At 39.2% G+C, this 22,241-nt stretch overlaps 1 protein-coding gene across 8 annotated transcripts in view; it reads right to left on the bottom strand.

The window, feature by feature from the left end:
• Positions 1-22,241, bottom strand: part of cfap54 (cilia and flagella associated protein 54) — a 156,291-nt gene that overhangs the window by 25,527 nt on the left and 108,523 nt on the right. For all 8 annotated transcript variants that reach the window (XM_062982835.1, XM_062982828.1, XM_008110880.3 and 5 more), the window contains 7 exons: positions 21,982-22,198; positions 19,881-19,984; positions 19,118-19,287; positions 16,528-16,624; positions 15,363-15,513; positions 1,894-2,051; positions 1,169-1,354 (listed from right to left, as the gene is read on the bottom strand). In XM_062982835.1, the coding sequence (XP_062838905.1) occupies positions 1,169-1,354; positions 1,894-2,051; positions 15,363-15,513; positions 16,528-16,624; positions 19,118-19,287; positions 19,881-19,984; positions 21,982-22,198 (1,083 nt within the window). The remainder of the gene's footprint in view (positions 1-1,168; positions 1,355-1,893; positions 2,052-15,362; positions 15,514-16,527; positions 16,625-19,117; positions 19,288-19,880; positions 19,985-21,981; positions 22,199-22,241) is intronic.

Raw genomic sequence — 22,241 nt, 5'->3', positions numbered from 1 at the left:
AAACAAATGACATTTGGGTAGTGTAGGAGATAAAATGGAGAAATAAAAGGGAATGAATGGAAAGAAAGAAAGAAAGAAAGAAAGAAAGAAAGAAAGAAAGAAAGAAAGAAAGAAAGAAAGAAAGAAAGAAAGAAAGAAAGAAAGAAAGAAAGAAAGAAAGAAAGAAAGAAAGAAAGAAAGAAAGAAAGAAAGAAGGAAAGGAAGGAAGGAAGGAAGGAAGGAAGGAAGGAAGGAAGGAAGGAAGGAAGGAAGGAAGGAGGAAAGAAACAATGAGTGCAAAGCAAACTTGTTAACCATATGGGTATGTTATTTCCCAGTTTGTATTTAGAAGCTATTTTAAATTTTTTCCATAACCTTCCAACTGAAATATCCGAGGCCTAAATCCAATTATCAGTTCCACCTACAGTAGACCCATGTAATCAATGGAATTTATCTAAGTATTGTGTTAATATATGAAATTCCTGATGAATCAATGAATACACTATACAGGTATACAGTAGAGTCTCACTTAGGCCGGCAGAACATTGGATAAGCAAAAATATTGGATAATAAGGAGGGATTAAAGAAAAGCCTATTAAACATCAAATTGCATTATGATTTTCCAAATTAAGCACCAAAACATCATGTTTTACAACAAGTCTGCAACTTTTTGGGGAGCGTGACTATACTTATGCTGTTGGTGGGCATGTTGTCCCGCTGTGCGTTGCTGCCTAGAGAAACAGCTGTGGATTCGAGTGGGAGGCAGACTGCGTTGGATAATACAGAACGTTGGATGTGCGAAGGTTGGATAAGCGAGACTCTACTGTATCTCAGTTAATGAAGAAATGTGTCAATGCACTATAAGCAATATATGACAGCAAGGAAAAGCAATACAGCTAAATGAGAAATTAGCTTTTTCAAGTGGCTACAGAACGCTGACTAAACTAGTTTCTGGGGCCACAGCTACTTGTTAAATTGTTATCAAGCATGATGTAAAAAAGAGAGGTGGGGACATTGATCAAGGAGCTTTGTTTTAAATATCATATAAAACGGCATTGGTTAAATTATTTCTTCCCAGCCTGCCCTTCCTTGCAAGATAGCACTGAAATTTTTTTTGAAAGCCCATATATACTCTTCTGAGCTTCTTACAGTAAGGACAGAATATGTGACATTACATAATCACACTTACTTGTTTAATGACTATCGTGTGTGCCAGAATTAATAAGTTCAGTTGCTCAGTCTTAGATGTATGGTGTTCTGAATCACCTTCTCCTTGTGTTCTCATTATGTCAGCCAGCAAAAGCATACTTTGGACTACTGTCAAAGAAGCTGCTGGAGAAATCAGCGCCTTGTTTTTAAGCAACCTGTTTATATTCTGTGTGGACAAAAAAGAATATATTTGCAGCTGCAGTCTAGATCAGTGTCTTTTAAAATGATCTTCTAAATCTATTCTATCTTCTGGCCTCCCCATACTTCCTGGTGCTATCCATGTTTGACAGGTCATAATGAAGCAGTCTAAATATTCAGTGGACTATGGATCCATGAATTAGCAAAGTAAACCAGCACAGGCATAGAAAAGACACACACCAGGAGATCGCTGATGTCCTTTTAAAACTATGAGAACGAAAAATGTATCAGAACAAAACAGTGTCTCTTCTCCAATTTGGACAGTGAAGTTGAAGGAGAGGAGAGAGACAATTAATGCACAAATCCAGTATTTATGGGCACTCAGCCGATGCATATGAGCAACACTCAGATCAATATTACATCTTTCTTAAGGCATCCTGGGTCCCACAAGCAGCTCACTCGCATTTATATGAGACATCGTGGTATAACAAAGCTATGAACGCGTACAATAAAGCTTGTCACAGCCATTTTATTGCAGAAAAATTAATTAAATACATGTGTTCAAACCTGTAAACTGAGTTTGATGTCAGCCACTGATTGTTTTTCCTGTAGCCCAAGCATGACAGCTTGCATAGTAATGTCAGCAAGTGTCTCAACATCATTGAATGCCTGAGCTTCCATTTGTACCTCGCTGATCAGACATGAACACTCCATCATTTCATTTTCTTAAAGAAAAAAACACCCTGTCAATACATACATTTGCACACTGTAGCACACACATGTATGTTATTTTCAATGTATACATTGAATGTATACAATGTATACATTATGTACTACCATTTTTCATCGATTCTAAGATGCCATTGATTGTAAGACACACCAATTTCAGTACCACTAACAAAAAAAATACTTTATTTATATTTATATATATACACACAAGCAATTTTAATACACATCATTTTTAGAAATGCTTATATGGGGGAAGTGCATCTTGGAATCGAGTAAATTCAGTGTTATTATTTTGACTGATAAGTCACTAAAATCGATCAAGATGAACCTTATAGTACCTTCACAGAAATGTGTATGTATCTCTCTCAAAAGTTGTTGTTGATAATCATCATCATCATCATTTTTATTTTTAACCCGCCCTCTCTCCCCAGAGGGACTCAGGGTGGCTTTCAAAGACAAAAAATGGCAAACATTCAATGCCATATACAGTAACAGAAAAGACGTTGAAGCAAGCAATTAAAAATAAACAAATCTAACACCATTAACTAAAATAAATCAATCAGCATCAAATTAACACATTAATGGTTAAAAATATAAAATCTGGGAATATAAAAATATAGAAATATAGCTCTTCAATAGGATAGAGTAATTGTTGTCAACATCGCCTGACTGTTCCACCCCTAGACTGCAGAGACTCCGCAAAATCATGCTGGAGCCCCAGACCATAAGCAAAGCAAGTTGTTTATTGAAGAATATATATAAGCAATAGCAAATCAAAGTTCAAAGTCAATTAAACAAGATTTTAGTCCATCAGGTACAAGATACTTGAGAGTCCTGAAAGAAAGGTCCATGAACGTCACACACAAGAATAAACTCCAACAAGGTATCAAAATTAGTCCAAGGAACAGGAACAAAACTGGAACAAACAACAAGATATTTGACTGGAACAAGGAATCCAAACTGCAAAACTTTCAGGAACAATGACTGGATAATCCAAAATTCCCCATAAACAAAAACAAGGACTGGAACAAAACTCAAGATACAAGGCTACATGAACTTGGCATGAATATCAACAGGAACAAGGAACAGGATTCTACGAGTCCATGAACAGGAATCACGCTCAATGAGCAAAGTTACCACCTCTGAAAATCCTTTTCAGGAACAGTTTCTCTTAAAGCTGAAATCAAGGTCGCTTTCCGTAGGAAGTTTGTTCAAAACCTCTTCTCATTAACAGCCTTTTGCTTCATCTCCAAACCTCCCTTTCTCATCTATGTTGACATATCACTTTCTTTCTGTCAACCTCCTTAGTCTTATCACAACTGAAATGCCCATCTGACAAGGGAAGGTTTGTCCTTGACTCTCCTTGTCATCTCCCCTCACTTTGCTTGGCAAAGTGAGTGTTTCGGTTATTGGATTACAACTTTGGACCTTAATATTTCATATTGGACATTGTTTCTTGGGACTAATTTTGACCTTTACTGAATATGATTCCTGTACCATTCTCCAGTAATTTCTTGCTTTGTTGCAGGTCCACCACATGTGGTAAAATGTTCCTTCTTGTGTATGACATTTCCAACATTTATTCTCTAGATTTTTTAATTTTTTTCTTCAAGCAGAAGAGTGAGGGGGCTGTTCTAATTTCTTTAGGGAGTGAATTCCAGAGGGAAGGGTCAACCACAGAGAAGGCCCTATCTCTCGTTCCCACAAACCTTACCTGGGACGGGAGTGGGACTGAGAGGAGGGCCCCCTCTGCTGAACAGGTTTGTAGGTGGGGATGCAGTTTGTCAAATAGCCTGGGCCCGCACTGTTTAGGGCTTTATAGGTAATGACTAGCACTTTGTATTTATCCTGGAAGCAGACTGGCAACCAGGGGAGCTGCTGTAACATGGGAGATCTCCACTCCCTGTACGATGCCCAGTTAGTAATCTGGCCACTGATTTCTTTTTTTTTTTAAAAGTAATCTTTATTAAATTTTCCATTTACATATTAAAATATAGATATAAGATAATAAGCATGATTAATAGTGAGATAGAAAAGAAAAAAGAAGAAAGAAGAAAAGAAAAAAAAAGAAAAAAGAAAGAAAAAAGAGAATAGAGAATATATATAAAATAAATTGGACTTCTGGGCATCTTCCTGGAGATTCCCTTCCTTTTCATTCTTCAATCTTTTCCTTGTTTCATTTCGTTTCTCTGGAGTCCTTCCTTCCCGTCTTTCTTCCATTCATGATGGGGGGTTTCCTTTTTCATCCTCCGTTTTTTTAATATTTCCCTTCTTAGTTTTCATTTTAACCTGACTTCCTTTGCTTCTTATATTATCTTTGTTTTTGTTTATTTATTTATCTCTTTATTTATTTATTTCTTTTCTTTTATATATGTCTATTGTCTTTCCATTTTTATTCTATGGTCTTGCTGTTTTATTTATTTTTATATTTATTTTGATTGTTTTATCTTTCCTTCTAGGTATTTTGTTACATTGTCCCAATTTGTTTCTTTTATCGGATTTCCCTTACTTTTTGATAGAAGGAAAGTAAGCCTATCCATATTTTTTATATCTTGTACTTTTTTCAACCAATCTTCTTTAGGGATTTCAGGATTCTTCCAAATCTTCGCATAGCATATCCTTGCTGCCGTCGTTAGCAGAAATAATAATTTATCTTTATTTTTTTCTAGTTTTTGTTCCGTTATTCCTAGTAACCATATTTCCGGTTTCATTGGCAGTTTTATCTCTAATATCTTTTCTATGTCTCCCCTAATTTTCTTCCAATATATCTTGGCTTTTTCACATCCCCACCACATATGGTAGTATGTACCCTCAATCTTCTCACACTTCCAACAATTTTTTTAAAGTTTTTATAACATTTTCCTAATTTTTGTGGTGTCATGTGCCATCTATAGGCCATCTTAATCCAATTCTCCTTTAGATCTGTTGCATAGCTATATTTCAGTTTCTCCCTCCAGATTCCTTCCCATTCTTCTTTCCTAATCTTCCTGCCTATATTTTCATTCCATCTGGTCATATGTGATTTTTCCTCCTCTTTTTCTGTTTCCCATTCTACTAATTTTTTATAAATTTTTGTTATTATTTTTCTGTCTGTTTGTGTTATTTTTTCCCAAAATGTATTTTGCTCCTCAAATCCTACTTGTTTGTCTGTCTTAAAATGTTCTTTTACCTGCCATATCTGATACCAGGAAATCTTTTTATTTAATTCTCTCAATTCCTGTTGGGGTCTCATTTCCCATTCTCCATTCTGTTTTACTAATAATTCTTTATAATTTGGCCAGTTGTGCCACCCCAGTAGTCTTCTCTGCGATGCTTCTAGGGGAGAGACCCATAAAGGCGTTTTGTCATATAATTTCTTTTTGTATTTTTCCCAAATTTTAAGAATTGCTGAGCGTATAAAGTGATTATTAAATTCTTTCTCAATTTTGGATTTCCCATACCATAGGTATGCGTGCCATCCCAATCTTAAATTTATTCCTTCCAAATTTAGCAATTTATTATTTTCTAATTTTGTCCAATCTCGTACCCACATTAGAGCCGATGCTTCGAAATAAAGTTTTAAGTCTGGTGTCGCTAATCCACCCCTGTTCTTTTCCTGAATCATATATTTCAGCTTTATTCTCGGTTTCTTTTTTTGCCATATAAATTTCATTATGTCCCTGTTCCACTCTTTAAGGGTCTTTTGATTTCTAATTATCGGCAGATTCTGAAATAGGAATATCATTTTTGGTAAAATACTCATTTTTACACATGCTATTCTACCTAACAGTGACAGTTTTAACTTCCCCCAAATCTCCATTTCCTTCTTCATCTCTTTCCACTTTGTTAGGTAGTTATTTTCAAGTAGCTGAGAGTTTTTCTGGGTTATAATTATTCCTAGATATTTTATTTTGGGGGCGATTTGGATATTCCATTTTTTCATTAAAGTTTCTTGTTCCTTCTTTGTTATATTTTTGGTAATTGCTTTCGTTTTTTCCAAATTTATTTTAAATCCTGCTACTGCACCGAATTCTCTTATTATCTCTAGCCATTTTCCTAATTTTGTGTCAGGGTCTTCTATTACACATATAATATCATCCGCGAAGGCTCTGATTTTGTATTCATAATTCTGTATTTTTGCTCCTTTCAGTTCTTCTTCCTCCCTTATTCTGTTTAATAGTATCTCCAGTGTCAAAATAAATATTAATGGTGATAAGGGGCAGCCTTGCCTAGTTCCTTTCTCTATATTTATATCTTTCGTTTCTCGGTCGTTAATTAGAATTTTTGCCTTTTGTGAGGTGTATATTGCATCAATTGTATTTTGGAAATAATAACCTATATCCATTTCCCTTATTAATAATTTGAAAAAAGACCAATTTACATTGTCGAAAGCTTTCTCAGCGTCGAGGGCCAGTAAAAGAACTTTTTTTTGATTTTTTATTTCATAATATTCAATCAAGTCAATAATGGTTCTTACATTTTCTCTTTGGTGTCTATTGGGCAAGAACCCCGTTTGTTCTTCTTTTATCCAGTTTTTTAAAAAGTTTTTAAATCTTTCCGCTATTATATTGCTAAAAATTTTGTAATCCAAATTTAATAGTGAAAATGGCCTATAATTTTTAATTTTTTCTGGGTCCGAATTTTCTTTATGTATTGTACATATGTTTGCTTGTTTCCATGTTTCCGGCATTTTTGCAATTTCTCTAATCCTATTCATAATTTTTTTCAAGTATGGTATTAGCTCTTGGCCGAAGGTTTTATAATATACTGCTGTTAGCCCATCTGGGCCTGGGGCCTTATTAGGTTTCAAATTTTGTATGGCCTTCTTTATCTCCTGCTCTGTAATTTCACTATTTAGTTCCTCTCTTTGTTTTTCTGAGATTTTTGTCACTTTTCTCTCTTCTATGTATTTCATTATTTTCTCCTCATCTATTTGTTCTTTTTGGTAGAGTGTTTCGTAAAACTTTTGGAATTGGGTTTTTATGTCTTCCTCCTTTGTATATATTTTATCCCCTTCTTTTATTTTTGTTACATATTTACTTTCCTTTCTTTCCTTAATTCTATTAGACATCCATCTTCCCGGTTTATTTGCGTTTTGAAAGAAATCTTGCTTTATAAATTTCAGTTTATTAGCCCTTTCCTCCATTATCAAATATTCCCTTTGTTTTTGTAAGATTTCTATGTTCCTCTGGGCATCCTTGTTTCTTGGGTTTGATTTTAACCTAATTTCTTCCTTTTTTATTTCTTCAATTATCTTGTTCATCTTTTTAAATCTTTCCTTCTTTTTAATTGCTTTTTGTTGAATAAATCTCCCTCTTACTACTACTTTGCTTGCTTCCCACAATGTAAATAGGTCTATCTCTGTTGTGTCATTTATCTCGAAATATTCTTGTATTACTTTCCTTATTCTTTCAATATCTTCCTCTTTCTTCAATAGATTTTCATCTAACCTCCACTTCCATTCTTTTTTATTGTAGAATATCTCTAATTCTAATGGGCAATGGTCTGAATCTAACCTTGGCAATATCACTGTTTTTCTTATTTTTGGCATTAAGGACTTTGACACCCACACCATATCGATTCTCGACCAGCTCTGGTGTCTGGTCGAGAAAAAAGTAAAATCCCTTACTCCTTCATTTTTTATTCTCCAGCTATCCTAATGTTTAATTCCTTCATCATGTTCATCATTGTTTTTGGTAAATTTCCTATATTATTTTTACTTTTCCCTTTCTTCACTACTTTACTCCTATCTATTTCCCCCTCTACTACACCGTTGAAGTCTCCTATTAATACTAAATGTTCATATTCGTGATCATTAATACTGCCTTTTAGTTTTTCTGTGAATGCTGACTTTGCTCCATTAGGTGCATATATGTTACATATTAATATATCTATTCCCTGAATCGTTATTTTTACTCCTATGAATCTACCCTCCTCATCCTTAAAAGCTAATTTAGCTGGTATTCTCCTTTCTACATACAACACTACCCCCTTTTTTTTCTAATGCCAAGGCATAAAAGCATTGTCCCAGTTTTTTTTCCTCCAGATATTTAACGTGTTTTTGGTTTATGTGGGTTTCTTGGAGAGCAATAATCTGGTATCTTTTTTTCTTTAGCTCATTAAATACTTTATTCCTTTTTGTTGCCGAATTTAGTCCGTTAATATTGTTTGAATAAATTTTAAGTTCACTCATATTTATCTTCGCCCTTATCACCCACTGCTTCTGTCTCTTCCTCTTCCTCCTCTTCTTCTCTCGTTCTGTCCTCTTGTTCCTCTTCCACCTGTCTTTCTTCCACTTTTCCTAGATTCGTAGATTCCATGTTTGCCCTTAGGTTCAGTCTGCATTCTTTTATGTCCAAATCATCTTTTTCGGGTGACTCTATACGTTGTCTCTTTGGTTTTTTCTTCTCTTTTTGTATCCTTTCATATTCTTCATCCTTCTCCTTTCTTATTGTGTTGTAAAATTCTCGGGCTCTTTCTTCTGTTGTGATCCAATACCTTTGACCTTTATACGTTGTCATTAATCCTTCTTCTCTTTCCCACCTGTATCTCGCCTTCTGTTGTTTCAATTCCTCTGTCAGGAAGGTATATTTTTTCCTTCTATTTATTATTGTATTTGGTACTTCCTTCAATATCGCTATTTTTGTCTCCTTGTAGAATATCTGTTTTTTTGTTATTTATTCTCAATATTTCATCTCTTGCAATTTTCTTTGTAAGGTGTACTATCACGTCTCTCGGGGTTTTATTTCTTCTTGAGAAATTTGTGTTAATCCTGTACGTTCTGTCCATTTGTACTTGTATCTCCTGTTCGGAGCAGTCCAGAAGTTTCATTAGTATCTCTATTACTTTCTCTCTTATGTTTTCTCCTGGCTCTTCCGGTATATTTCTCATTCTTAATTGATGTTCCATTCTCTTGCCTCCATGGCTTCTTGTTTTGCGTTTATTTTTTCATTTTTTTTCTCTAGTTCTTTTAGTTTATATTGGGTCTTTTCTTGAGTTATCTTTAGTTCTTTCTTTTCATTTTTCAGATCCTTTATTTCCTGTTGTAATGTTGTAATCTCGCTCTTCATTATCCCCAATTCTTCTTTAATCTCCTTTTTAAAATCCGACATTTGTTCCTGTTGAATTTTCTGGTATACGTCTTGCTTCTCCTGAATTTTCTGAATCTCTCTCATCATGTCTTTCATCATATCCTTCAGATTCATTTCCTCATTCAGGGATGGTCTTCTAATTGCACCTCTTGAGTCTTTTATTTCTCTGTCTGATTTAAATTTAAATGTTGCCATCTTGTTCTCTGAGTATTTTTTTTTCTTCAAATATTTTTTTCGTGCTAGTAATAATTAATTTGAATATCAATAAGGTTAGTTAGGCAAAGTTTCCACTCGTGTATGCTTTCTTATACAGTTGCTTATTTTGTCTATCCGCCCCTATAAGTCTTCCCTCTTTTTGGTAGTTTCACTTTAGTCGTACAGTTCCCCAAGTTTCCTGTTATACTCTCCTCATCTTCCTCCGCTTACTTGTGTCTTTATATCTCTTTGTATCTCTTTATTATTGGTCTTTCTTTCTTTCCTCTATTTCCCCCTGGGGGACCTTTGTCTTTGCTATCTTGCCGTTTCTTTTGGGAAATTCCCAACTCCTATTTCTATTATTTATTTAAACTTTAGTCTTTCCTTAGTCTCTCCTTCTTCCTTACCCAGAATTTTTTTTTCCACTTTACCTTTCGGAGATTCACCTTCCCCGCTTCTCCCCTTCTCTCTTTTTTTTTCCTCCTCACAATCCTACTGGCGTTTCCTGCCTCTTCTTTGTGGGTTTCTTCTGTTCTTTCCTTTTGCTTTCTGTCTCCCCTCGTCTGGGCTTCTTCTGCCCTTCTTTACGTCACGTCCTTTCCCTCTCCTTTCTCTCACGTGGTTTCCCTTCTGCGTTGTTTCCGGTTTCTTCCAACGGGGCTTTCCGCTGCACCTCGCTTTGTTTACAAGAAGGAGGGCTCTTATCTTATCTTCCCCCAAGGTCAGTACTCCGCCATCTTCCTAGCTTTGATTTGTTGTTTATTTTTAGCCTTTTAAGTCCTTAGCCTTAGCCTTAGCCTTGGCCTTTAAGTCTTTTTCTTTCCTTTCCCTTCCGATCCTTAATATTGATTAGTTTCTGCCATAGCACTAAGCAGGAAAGCAGGTAAGCACATACGCTGTGTGCTTTACTTCTCCACAGCTTTTCCCCCCTCCAGGAAGGCAAGTCTTCTTCCTACTCTCTTCTTATTCTCCAGAGAGCTAACCTCCGTTACGATGCCCCTTGGTTAGATCTTAAGTTTCATTTGTCGTTTCATCATTTTTCCATTAAAACAATGCGCCCGGTCGGCGATTCCTGCTGGGGATTTCTCCCCCGCGCGCTTTCCACCGCGACCCGCCTTAACCAATGGGTCTTTTGCCGGGTCCCTTTTGGAGCCCACTCTTGAGGAATGGGCCCCTTCTGGGTCCGTCGGCTGACCCCCGGTTTCCGCTGTCCACCTCACCTTAATCCATGAGGTGGAGGGAGCTATTGCTCTACCCAGTCGCCCGGTTTCAGCTGGCACCCTCCGGAGAGATCTAAAGTGCCTATCTCGCCGCCATGCCTGCGCACCGGAAGTCCATCTGGCCACTGATTTCTGAACCAGTTGAAGCTTCCAAACTATCTTAAAAGGCAGTCCCACATAGAGAGCATGCAGTAATCCAAGAGGGATGTAACTAAAGCGTGGACAACCATGGCCAGATCTGGCATCTCAAGGTATGGGTGCAGCTGGCACGCAAGTTTTAATTGTGAAAAGGCGCTCCTGGCCACCGCCAACACCTGGGGCTACAGGGTCAATGATCATTCCAGGAGCACCCCCAGACTGCGAATCTGTGTCTTCAGGGGGAGTGTGACCCCATTCAACACAGGCTGTAATCCCATGCCCTAATCCATCTTCCAACTGTCTTGTCAGGATTTAATTTCGACTTGTTGGCCCTCATCCAGTCCATTACTGATGACAGGCACTGATTCAGGACTAGGATGGCATTCTTGGCTTTAGATGGAAAGGAGTAATAGAGTTGCGTGTCATTGTTGGAGGGTTGTGAATAGATAAATAGGTACCACTTTGGTAGGAAAGGCAAAGAGATGCTCCAAGCAATCTTGCCAGCCACAAAACCAGGCAGTAACAACATAGGCTCCTTGGCTTGAAAATGGAGAAAAAAGCACCTCCCCAGAATCAGAGATGAGTACTGCCTCCAGAAGCTGGAAATTTATTTATTTATTATTTATTACAATATTAATATCCCGCCCTTCTCACCCAACAGGGGACTCAGGGCGGCTTACAATAAAACATACATATAAAAACTGTACAATACAGTATAAATCAGTTAAAAAATTAACTTACATAAGACATTCATAAAACGCATTATAAAATACAGATAGGCGTGTTCAAGTTTAAAAGACTGGGTCTGTCAATTGAGTTCCAGCGTACATAATAGTAATTAATGCTGCTAATTGTTATTCGAAAGCTTGGCCCCACAACCAAGTTTTAACCTTCCTACGGAAGGATAGGAGGGAGGGAGCCTGCCTGACTTCACTGGGGAGGGTGTTCCATAGGCGGGGAGCCACTACTGAAAGGGCCCTGTCTCTCATCCCCGCCAGCCGCACCTGTGAGGCTAACGGGACCGCGAGTAGGGCCTCATCTGATGATCTTAAGCTTCGAGGTGAGTCGTAGTGGGAGAGACATTCAAATAGATAAGCTGGGCCGGAACCGTTTAGAGATTTATAGGCTAAAGCCAGCACCTTGAATTGTGCTTGGTAACTAATCGGCAGCCAGTGGAGCTGGCGTAACAGAGGAGTGGTACGCTCCCTGTACGCCGCTCCAGTTATTAACCTGGCAGCCTCCCATTGGACTAACTGAAGCTTCGGAACAGTCTTCAAAGGCAGCCCCACATAGAGTGCGTTGCAGTAGTCTAAACGGGATGTAACGAGAGCGTGAACCACCGTGGCCAAGTCCTGCTTCCCAAGGTACGGTTCACAGCTGGCGCAAAAGTTTTAACTGTGCGAAGGCTCCCCTAGCCACCGCTAGGACCTGGGGCTCCAGGCTCAACGATGAGTCTAGGATGACCCCCAGACTGCGAACCTGTGCCTTCAGGGGGAGTGTGACCCCATCCAGCACAGGCTGTAACCCTATACCCTGTTCGGCCTTCCGACTGACCAGGAGGACCTCTGTCTTGTCTGGATTCAATTTCAATTTGTTGGCCCTCATCCAGTCCGACACAGCGGCCAAGCACCAGTTCAGGACCTGAACAGCCTCCTTAGTGACAGGTGGGAAGGAGTGACAGAGCTGGGCATCATCTGCGTACAGATGCCACCAGACCCCAAAACTCCTGATGATCTCTCCCAGCGGCTTCATGTAGATGTTAAACAACATGGGAGACAACACAGAGCCCTGCGGGACCCCACAAGTCAATGGTTGTGGGGCCGAGCAGGCGTCCCCCAATGACACCATCTGGGACCGACCCTCCAGGAATGAGTGGAGCCACTGCAGAACAGTACCTCCAAGTCCCATTCCCGCGAGGCGTCCCAGAAGGATACCATGATCGACGGTATCAAAGGCCGCTGAGAGGTCCAGCAGAACCAGCAGGGACACACTGCCCCTGTCCAGCTCCCGGCAAAGATCATCGACTATGGTGACCAAGGCTGTCTCGGTACCATGCCCCGGCCTAAAGCCAGACTGTGCCGGATCCAGAAAATCAGTGTCAACCAAGAATCCCTGGAGCTGCGAAGTAACCACATGTTCCAAGACCTTGCCCAAATAGGGGAGATTGGAGATAGGCCAAAAGTTTCCAAATTGAGTGGGATCCAGTGTGGCTTTTTCAACAGCGGCTTGATCACAACGATTTTTAGGCTCGCTGGAAACTTACCCTCCCAGAGCGAGGCATTCACCACCACCTTCACCCACTTGGCCAAACCCCCTCTGGCTTCTCTCACCAGCCAGGATGGGCAGGGGTCCAGGATGCATGTGGTCGGTCTTGCCTCTCGAAGGATCTTGTCCACATCCTCAAGCTCAACCAATTGAAATGAATCCAACAAAACTGGACAAGCAGGTGCACTTGATACATCCTCAGAGACTGCCGTTAATATGGTGTCAAAGTTGGAACGGATCAGAGCGACTTTGTCCGCAAAGAACCGAGCAAATGCTTCACAGCGAGCTGCCGAGTTATCAGGGCTCCCACCTTGATTGGTGGGAGTTAATAACCCTCTGATGACACGGAACAGCGCCGCCGGACGGTTCTGTGTGGACGCAATGTTGGCCGCAAGGTGGACTCTCCTTGCGGCTTTGATTGCCGCGGCATATGCCCTAAGATAGGAGCCTAGCCGTGTTCGGTCTGACTCGTTATACTCTGATCGCCACACGCACTCTAGTTCCCTCTTCTTTCGCTTCATCACTGCCAGCTCCTCAGTAAACCAAGGAGCTGGTTTAGCTTGGTTACTCGAGAGGGGACGCTCCGGAGCGATCGTGTCTATTACCCAAGTCATCTCTCCATTCCAGAGAGAGACTAGAGAATCAACAGGATCACCTGCCAAGGAGGCGGGAAATCCCCCAAGAGCCGTCAGGAATCCTTCTGGATCCATAAGTCTCCTGGGGCGGACCATTTTAATAGGTCCACCACCCCTGCAGAGGTTGGGGGGCGCGGTAAGTTTAAACCTGATCAGGTGATGGTCGATCCATGGCAAAGGAGCGATGGTGAGCTCCTCCACACCGCCACCTTCCTCCCATCCCTGACAGAAGACCAGGTATAGTGTGTGCCCCGCACTGTGGGTGGGAGCAAATACCAATTGGGACAGCCCCATGGTTGCCATGGCGGCCATGAAGTCCTGAGCCGCACCTGAAAGGTTAGTCTCGGCATGGACATTGAAGTCCCCCAGCACTATGAGCCGCTGGGACTCCAACACAAGGCCCGAGACGACCTGAGCTAGCTCAGGCAGGGAGACTGTAGTGCAGCGGGGTGGTTGGTACACTAACAGAAACCCTAATCTGTCCCCGTCTTCCACCCTCAGGTGGACACATACAAACATGGTTGACTGCAGGGCGGGGCACCACTTATAGACCACTGCGACCCCACCTCCCCTCCCTCCAGATCTCGGCTGGTGCTGTACGAAGTAACCCAGTGGGCAGAGCTGGGTGAGATTAACTCCTCCCATCTCATCCAGCCAGGTCTCCGTAATACATGCCAGGTCTACATGCTCATCCAAGATGAGGTCTTGGATGAAAGATGTTTTCCCATTCACTGACCTGGCATTAAACAGCACCACCTTTAACCTGGAGGGACCGCCATCCTGATGAAATGAAAGAAGAAGTCTCTGTCTTTGTTTGTGTTTGTGTATCTCATTGTATATTATTGTAAAGGCATTGTATGTTTGTCTATGTATATAAATGCTGTAATCCAGTCTGAGTCCCCTAGGGGAGAAAGGCAGTGAAGTGATTATTATTATTATTCCTCTTTTTTGAGGGCTGAAAGTTGTATTTTATTTATAAGGGATGTCTTCAAATTAAGGGTGTGAAACTTTTTCTTTTAATATAGACTGAATGAAATGCCTCCCAATTATGGTATATTTAGTTGTGCACCCTTCATAAAGAATAACATGCGCTTGTCATGCACTTTTAAAATGTGGACAATGTATTGGTTTTGCTGAAAAATATTTGGTTACCTAACTGAACCACCACTCCTCTTGATGTTCCCCCAGCAACAGCAAGGGTGTCCCTCTGGGCAGCTAAACCTGGCAATCCCAACTGGATGGCCCCTCATGAGGATCTGCCTCCAGGGGCAAACCAAGAATGGGCAACTTGGAAGTCCCTAAATAGACTGAGAAGTAGAGTGGGCAGATCAAAAGACAACCTGGCAAGATGGCACTACCTGGAGGAATCTTCCACCTTGTGTAACTGTGGAGCAGAACAAACAACTCCTCATATAGATGCTTGCCCAAAATGCCCTGCCTCATGCACGGAGGAGGAGTTGTTTAAAGCTACGGACAATGCGATTGCTGTTGCCCACTTTTGGTCTAAAACTATTTAGCTGTTATTGATTCCTTTATTTTATCGCTTTTAAACTTATTTATTATGCAGTGCATTTGACACAAGATAAATAACCTAACTGAAAACAGTATTTGCAATTGGAACACAAACACAAATAAACACAAACTTTCCAAGACAGCTTCCCAATGGTCAAGCCTCTATGTTCTGAATTTTGACTGTTCCATATTGATATTTGGAAAACCTGGCAATATTAGTGTATTGGCCACACATTTAGATCATTACTAGTAGTTTTAGAATTAAACATTACCTTTCATTGATTCAATTCCTCGCACCTGTGCTGTAATTGCGGTCACTAAGGCCAAACGACATCTCAGCCATATATGTACATTCATATGTTCTCGTGCTATTACATTATGACACAGATTGGAATCCTCAGTATAAACCCATTCACCATGTATCTGAAAATCCAAGGAAAAGTCACTTCAAAAATCATCTGAATTAATGGGTCCACTACTCAGTTCTTCTATGCCAGATAAATGTATTACTAAAATACACCAAACTTTATTTAAAGATATTTAAATTATAAAATACTTTTTGTCACTAGTTTAATTCATTACATAGATTAGTGTACACCATATATGCACATTATACAGATATACATATGTACACAGTATTTGCAAGCAGTCACAATATAAGAAAATACATGCTTTAATATATCTCGACAATCTATTTTTATAGGTTTATTTCCTAAAGTTTTTGGATGAAAGGAAATAAACAAGGCCTCTGTGTGCTTAATCCTGGAGGGATTTATGCCCTGGAAAGAGCAGGTGGGGTTACTGTCAAAATTTGAAAGATTCAGCTAGAAGATTTTCTATTGGAGCCTGCACAGGCGCAGTTATTCTCCATAAGTGTGCATTCACAGAGTACACAAAGAAAAAAATGAAACATTGAACCCGATCAGAGACCTGCCGAGCAGTGATCAAATGATCTGTTATTATTTCTCATTTTCCTTGCTCTAAAATGTAATCCTTACTTGCTTCCTCTTTTTATCTGGAAGCAAATGTACATCTTTATTTTCCATTTCTAATTTTAAACTCAGGATTTTATTTTTTTTTAAAGCAATTCCCATTGAATTATGCCATCCTTGTATATCAAAATTTCTAATGTAAAAGGAATTTAGGTAGAAAGAGATAGGAAATCTTGACTAGCTGGCAAAGAAGGAAATAAAAATGAAAAACTAGATACTTCTACAAATCTTGAGAATAAAAGGAAAATAACTTCAATGTATTTCTGTTGTTTTCAGCATTGAATAACATTACATCAGCTTTTCTCAAACTTGGGCCTGCCAGATGGAGGGATGGACAAGACATTTTCTCATCTCTGGGCATCAAATACACATGAAGGAGGACATCAAGGTTGATAAAAGAGGTTTAACACCATAAATTGGTCAACCAAAAATCTAAAGTACTTACCTCATGTTTTTGCTCTGTGTTTTGAGGTAAGTTAGACTTCTTCTTGAAAAGATTTGCATTCTGAAGAATTTTTAATGCAGAAAAGGCTATAGCAGCACTTTGATAAACAAATATAAAATTAAACATTAAAAGGTGTGTGCTTTAAATTTTTACGAAACCATTTTAGTACATTTCTTGAAATAATTCTAATATCCACATTGCTAGATATAAGCAGGACATATCCAATCACATGTTCCCTTTTCCCTATTTTAATTATTTCTTTTGATAAAATGCTCTAATTCGTTTCAATATAAAAAGGAAATGGGAATGGAGTGAAGGAATTAACTGGTTTATTTTAGAATAAATTTTCATTGATTTCTATCCACCTATTCAGATGCATTGATAGAATGCAGTCTTTATTTTTAGGATGCCCCCAAGAGCTGTTTACCCTGGGCTAAGGGTCACAAAAACAAATCACAAAGATCCAGCAGTTTTATAATGAGGATGACATTTTGTGATACTGAAAATACATGTACATATGATGTGTGCTGAGACGGAGTCATGAGGATGAAAAACAAGGTATGTGCAACACTCCTATATCCCTGTTCAGGCCTCTCAATGTGGGTCATTTGTCCCATGAAGTACAAATCATTTGCATCACATCAAACAAGGAGTTAGGACAGTGTGGAAGGCATGTCTAAACTTCTATAGCTCCAAGAATTACCTACAACACTGAAAATAGTGGTAGAGAAGGGAATGGCTAAGACTAAGACTATAATGTACCTGTAATAAATTGAATTTAATTATTTTAGGCATATTTTACCTTGCCTCTTGAAATTTCCAGTTAAAATTTCCTGATGAAATATGGGATGAGGGCAGGCCCGTAGCCAGGATTTTGTTTTGGGAGGGGCTGGAATTTTGGTTCGGGGGGGGGGGGGGCTGAGTCTGAGCGGGAGAGGGTCTACTCTAGCAAATCTTTTGTATTGTTATGCCAATACCCCCATGCATATGGGATATATTGAGCATGGTGATCAGATCATGATATGAATAAAAGTAATATTTTAAATAATAAATGTAAGGCCTTCTCACAGACCACCCTGAGAATCTCGGGGGGGGGGGGGGGGAGGGGCTGAGGCCCCTCAAGCCCCCCCCCCCCCGCCCCGCCCCCGCTACATGCCTGGATGAGGCTTAATCTAAATTTAATTCTGAATAGATAGTGGAACAGGATAAAACACCATAAAGCTCCATCAAGCTAAAGTGTGCTCCACGGAGGCCTTTGGGCTCCGCAAAGCAAACTGAGGGGTTCTGCACTTCACTCCCCTCCCCCTCCTCCTGTTTCAAGAACATGCGGAGGCAGGGAGAAAGGCATCGGTCAGCTGGTCACTTCCCCACTGCCTGTCACTTCCCTACCGCACATGCATGGTGACAGCAGGAAGCTCTTTCCCACAAGGAGGAAATGGGGGGAGAAGTGGCTAAAAGATATGCATGCACGCCAAGCATGGGGTTAGCCTCTAACGCTGCCCAAGTGCACAGTTCTCACTTCCTTTCCCTGCTCACATCCCCTCAGTTTCTCACTCACGCCCGCTTCCCTTGCTTAGCACATGCACGGACTTGCATGCTCTGCAGTGCTCCAGCAGACATCACCACGGCAGGCCACAACGGAAGCATGTGCAGGCACCGGGTGACCACCTTGCCCGGGCCCTTCCTGCACCCCACCTTCTCCAGACACAGGAGAAGACCAATGGGTTCCAGGGATACAGGCCGGAGGTTCGTGAATGAAGACGGGCAGGAGGCGGGTTGTTTGGTCAGTAGCCCCTTTCCTTCCCCGTTCTCATCCTGTCCCATCTTTCAGTTGTCATCTAGGCCTTTGCCTGGCAGGCGCTGCCACTCCTTGTGTGAAAGGAAGCAGCCCCAGAGCCCCACCCCATTAACCTAACCTCCTTCCTTTCTTTTCCTTCTCTTTCTTCCCTTTTCTTCCCTTCCCTTCGGTGGCAGAGTAACCAAACATGCCCACATGATCCTGTCAAAAGTGACTCCTGCCCACGCTCCTCCAGCCACCATGAATCTTTTAAAATATTGTTTCCTTTATATATAATATATAGCATAATACATTATACAGATATTTCTCAATCATATATATAAATATTTAACAATATATCATTATATATATTATATAATATACACATTGTTTTATTATAATAATATACAAACATTCCTTAGGGCCACAAGAAACTTGCTTCAAAAAAGAGTTCCGTAGCTTTAAAAGTTTGAAAACCCTTACTCTACGGGAAGCTCTCATATTTTTAATAGGCCAAGTTTTTTAAAATCATCCCAAATCAACTAATTCTCATCTTATTGTTTTATTGAAGGTTTTATTAATCAATTTTTATTCATTGTCTTCCAAGAACACAAAATAGGGTAGGAAATGAAAAAAAAAAAAATAACAGCATGAGTACAAATTACCATTTTCAGCTGCTCCTTGAATTGTTGTTCATTATGAAAACTGGGTGTGAAATAATCCAAAACAGCAATAACTGTACAACTGCATGGTGAATAATACAAAACAGCAACAACTATGCTACTTTTTATTTACCTCAATAACTTTTTTTACCTGAATGCAGTTTGAAGCCTTTGTTGGGCAATAGCTGCAAGCTGAAGCTTGGCTTCAGTGATAATTTCTAATTCTGAAGCTGAACACTCATAAATCAATGTGCCATATTTATTTTGTATAGTATCAAGAACTGTATTAATCCTTTCTTCAGCTTCTTCCAATAAAATTCCCTAAAACAATAAAAATTATATCATGGATCTATAATGACAAAAAATCCAATACTGGATTTAAAAATGGCATGTTAGATATGGCTGATATTCTGTTGATACAATTGTATATCTTCACATAAATGTGATCACGAGATGGTTATATTAATACTGTACAATCAATAACTTAAAATCATGGTGTCCTTTACTCAGAGCCGGCCCTAGGTATTTTTCAAGTGTAGGCGAACAGAATTTTGGCGCCCCTCCCCCCCCCAAACCAATCACTGAAAAATAAAAGCATTGGAGAAGCGAAAATGTTGGATAATAAAGAGGGATTAAGAAAAAGCCTATTAAACATCAAATTACATTAAAATTTTACAGATTAAGCACCAAAACATCATGTTTTACAAGAAATCAACAGAAAAAGTCTTGACTGCGCCCCCGTATGTTTTGCGTCCGAAGCAACCGCTTAATTCGCCTCATTGTTGGACCGGCCCTGCCTTTACTGTATAGGACGAATGTGCTATTTACAGTGTATGGAAATACCACACTATTAATGATTTATGTTCTTACTTTCATATTAATTATGTACATTCATATTTAAACAATGCTATTACCTTCAGCATGCCCATATTTAAAATATCTTTGTTTCGTTCAAGCTCCACAACCATAACAATTGGTTCCCGCTTCCAAGTTGTAAATGCGGTCGGTATTAGAAAACCTTTGTTTAAAAAAAAATCCATTGTCAAATATGAGACAATTAAAAAGTTAAAAACCACTTAGCACTGATTTTTAAATATGAGTTATTCCATTATCCTGCAAATATTCAGAATGCATGGGCTCTGTCAGTTACTTTCAGTTATATGGAATCCATGTACTGTATTATTTATGAACACAATATAGTATAGTTGCCAGCAATCTCTAAATCTGCATCTTGCATTTTTGCAGTTTTAAAATGCTTCTTGTATCAGCTGACTCTTCATCTGCTTCCCTGGAAAGCACTGGAAAGCATACTATAGACTCTTGAGGTGATGGACATGTGAAAGATGAAGTCAAGGCTTGATATATTTGATCCCTGCTTTGCTTTACACAGGCCCAAAAAAAGGAAGTTGCGAAAGCTAGCCTTCAGCCAGCTGATTGGGTTATCACATTTTTTATTTCTATATGAGGAAGGGAAAGTTTCATGGATCTCATATATAGATAAGGAGACATGAAGTATCCTTCTCTGTATGAGATCATGTTGACTGAATGCCAAGGTTGTGAAAATCTGGCAAATGTAAAAGGTTTCTAAATGCCACCTAGTGGCGGTTTTAGATATTTTCATAAATCTGTAGCAACACCCTGCAGCAAATGCTTCAGCTGTACTTCATAAAAAGGGGAAATCAGCCTGCCTTTATAGCAAGCCTTGCAAAAGCCGATTTTGCTCGATGGTTTTCATTTCAGTTTCAGAAATACTTCCCTTCTCATTTTGATTCTAAATAACTAAGTTGGCTTCATAAATCATAACCATTGAAATCAAAAATATCAGTCATATACCATCAAAAAGTTCAAGAAGAATTTGCCTGCAACCTGTAAAGGGAGGGAAGGGTTAATACCACCAATTTGTTTTGCGGGGGTGGGGGGGGAGAGATGTGGATTGCGTGAACAGAGGGGAAATGACAGCCATGTATAAATATTTGAAAGGATGCCACACTGAAGAAGCAGCAAGCTTATTTTCTGCTGTTCTAGAAACTAGGATATAAAGCAATGGATTCTAATAGTAGGAAAATAACTCCATTTAAACTTCCCGACAATAAGAGCTGTTTGACATAAATATGTTGCCTTACAGGCTGGTGGAATTTTAGTCTCTGGAGGACTTTAAGCAGAGGCTGGATGGCCATCTGTCATGAGTGCTTTGACTATGTGTTCCTGCATAGCAGAATGTTGAACTGGATGGGCTCTTTGTGGTCTCTTCCAACTCCAATTCTATGATTTCAGTGGACTTCAGTTTTGCATTTCCAGTGTCACACAAAGTCCAGGAACATGTCCTTCATGCACATGCGGATTGTACTATAATTCAAATGATATTCTACTAATCTAGTAATCTAAAATTCTAAAAACAACCAGATTCAGTCATGGTTAAGCTTTTTCAAATTCCATTTCAATGGGAATGATTTGAGAATGAAATTTAGAAGTTCTTATTTGTAGCAGGGCATATCTTTAAAAAAAAACACACGCATTCGAACAAGGTGTAAAAGCCTTGCTAGAAAACAACAGGAGCATTATGGCATCATAAACTTTCTATTATTATCATCATTATCATTATCATTATTATTATTATTATTATTATTATTATTATTATTATTACCCTGCTTTATCTCCCCAAAGGGGACTCAAAACGGCCTGACATAAAAGCATTAGTATACAAATTAAAATATACAAATATACAAACATTAAAACTGATTTAAACACAAACAGCACTAAAAAAAATCAGTTAAAATCCATCAATGACATATTCAAAGTTAAAAACCACAGCATCCCCTGACTAGATCTTAAACACCTTCATCTTTAAAAGCCTGCCTGAATACAAAGGTTTTAGCCTGCCATCAGAAGAACAGCAGGGAGGGGGCCACTCCAGCTTCCTTGGGCAGAGAGTTCCAGAGGTGCAGAGCAGCCACAATACTAATTTAAAACATATTGAGCTACTTTTAATCATTTTTGTTTTGATGTTACCAGTACCTTTCAGGAATGCATCCGTGTTTTTTCCTGATCTTCTTAAGGTTTCAGTGTCTATACAATATGTTGTTTTCATCACTTTTTCAGGAAGACAATTTAATGTTGCAGATAAACAAGTAATAAAATGTGTTTTTGCGAGCATCAGTACATTCATTATTCGTGGATCATATGCTGATGCCCAATTTAAATTTAGAGGCTTGTTGAACACATCTTCTATTGCCTTCAAAATTAAAAGAAAATTTAGGAAGTTAATGGATATACCA

The sequence above is a fragment of the Anolis carolinensis genome, chromosome 5, assembly GCF_035594765.1.
Source record: "Anolis carolinensis isolate JA03-04 chromosome 5, rAnoCar3.1.pri, whole genome shotgun sequence".
NCBI lineage: Eukaryota > Metazoa > Chordata > Lepidosauria > Squamata > Dactyloidae > Anolis > Anolis carolinensis.
This window is presented reverse-complemented; position numbering and strand designations above follow the sequence as displayed.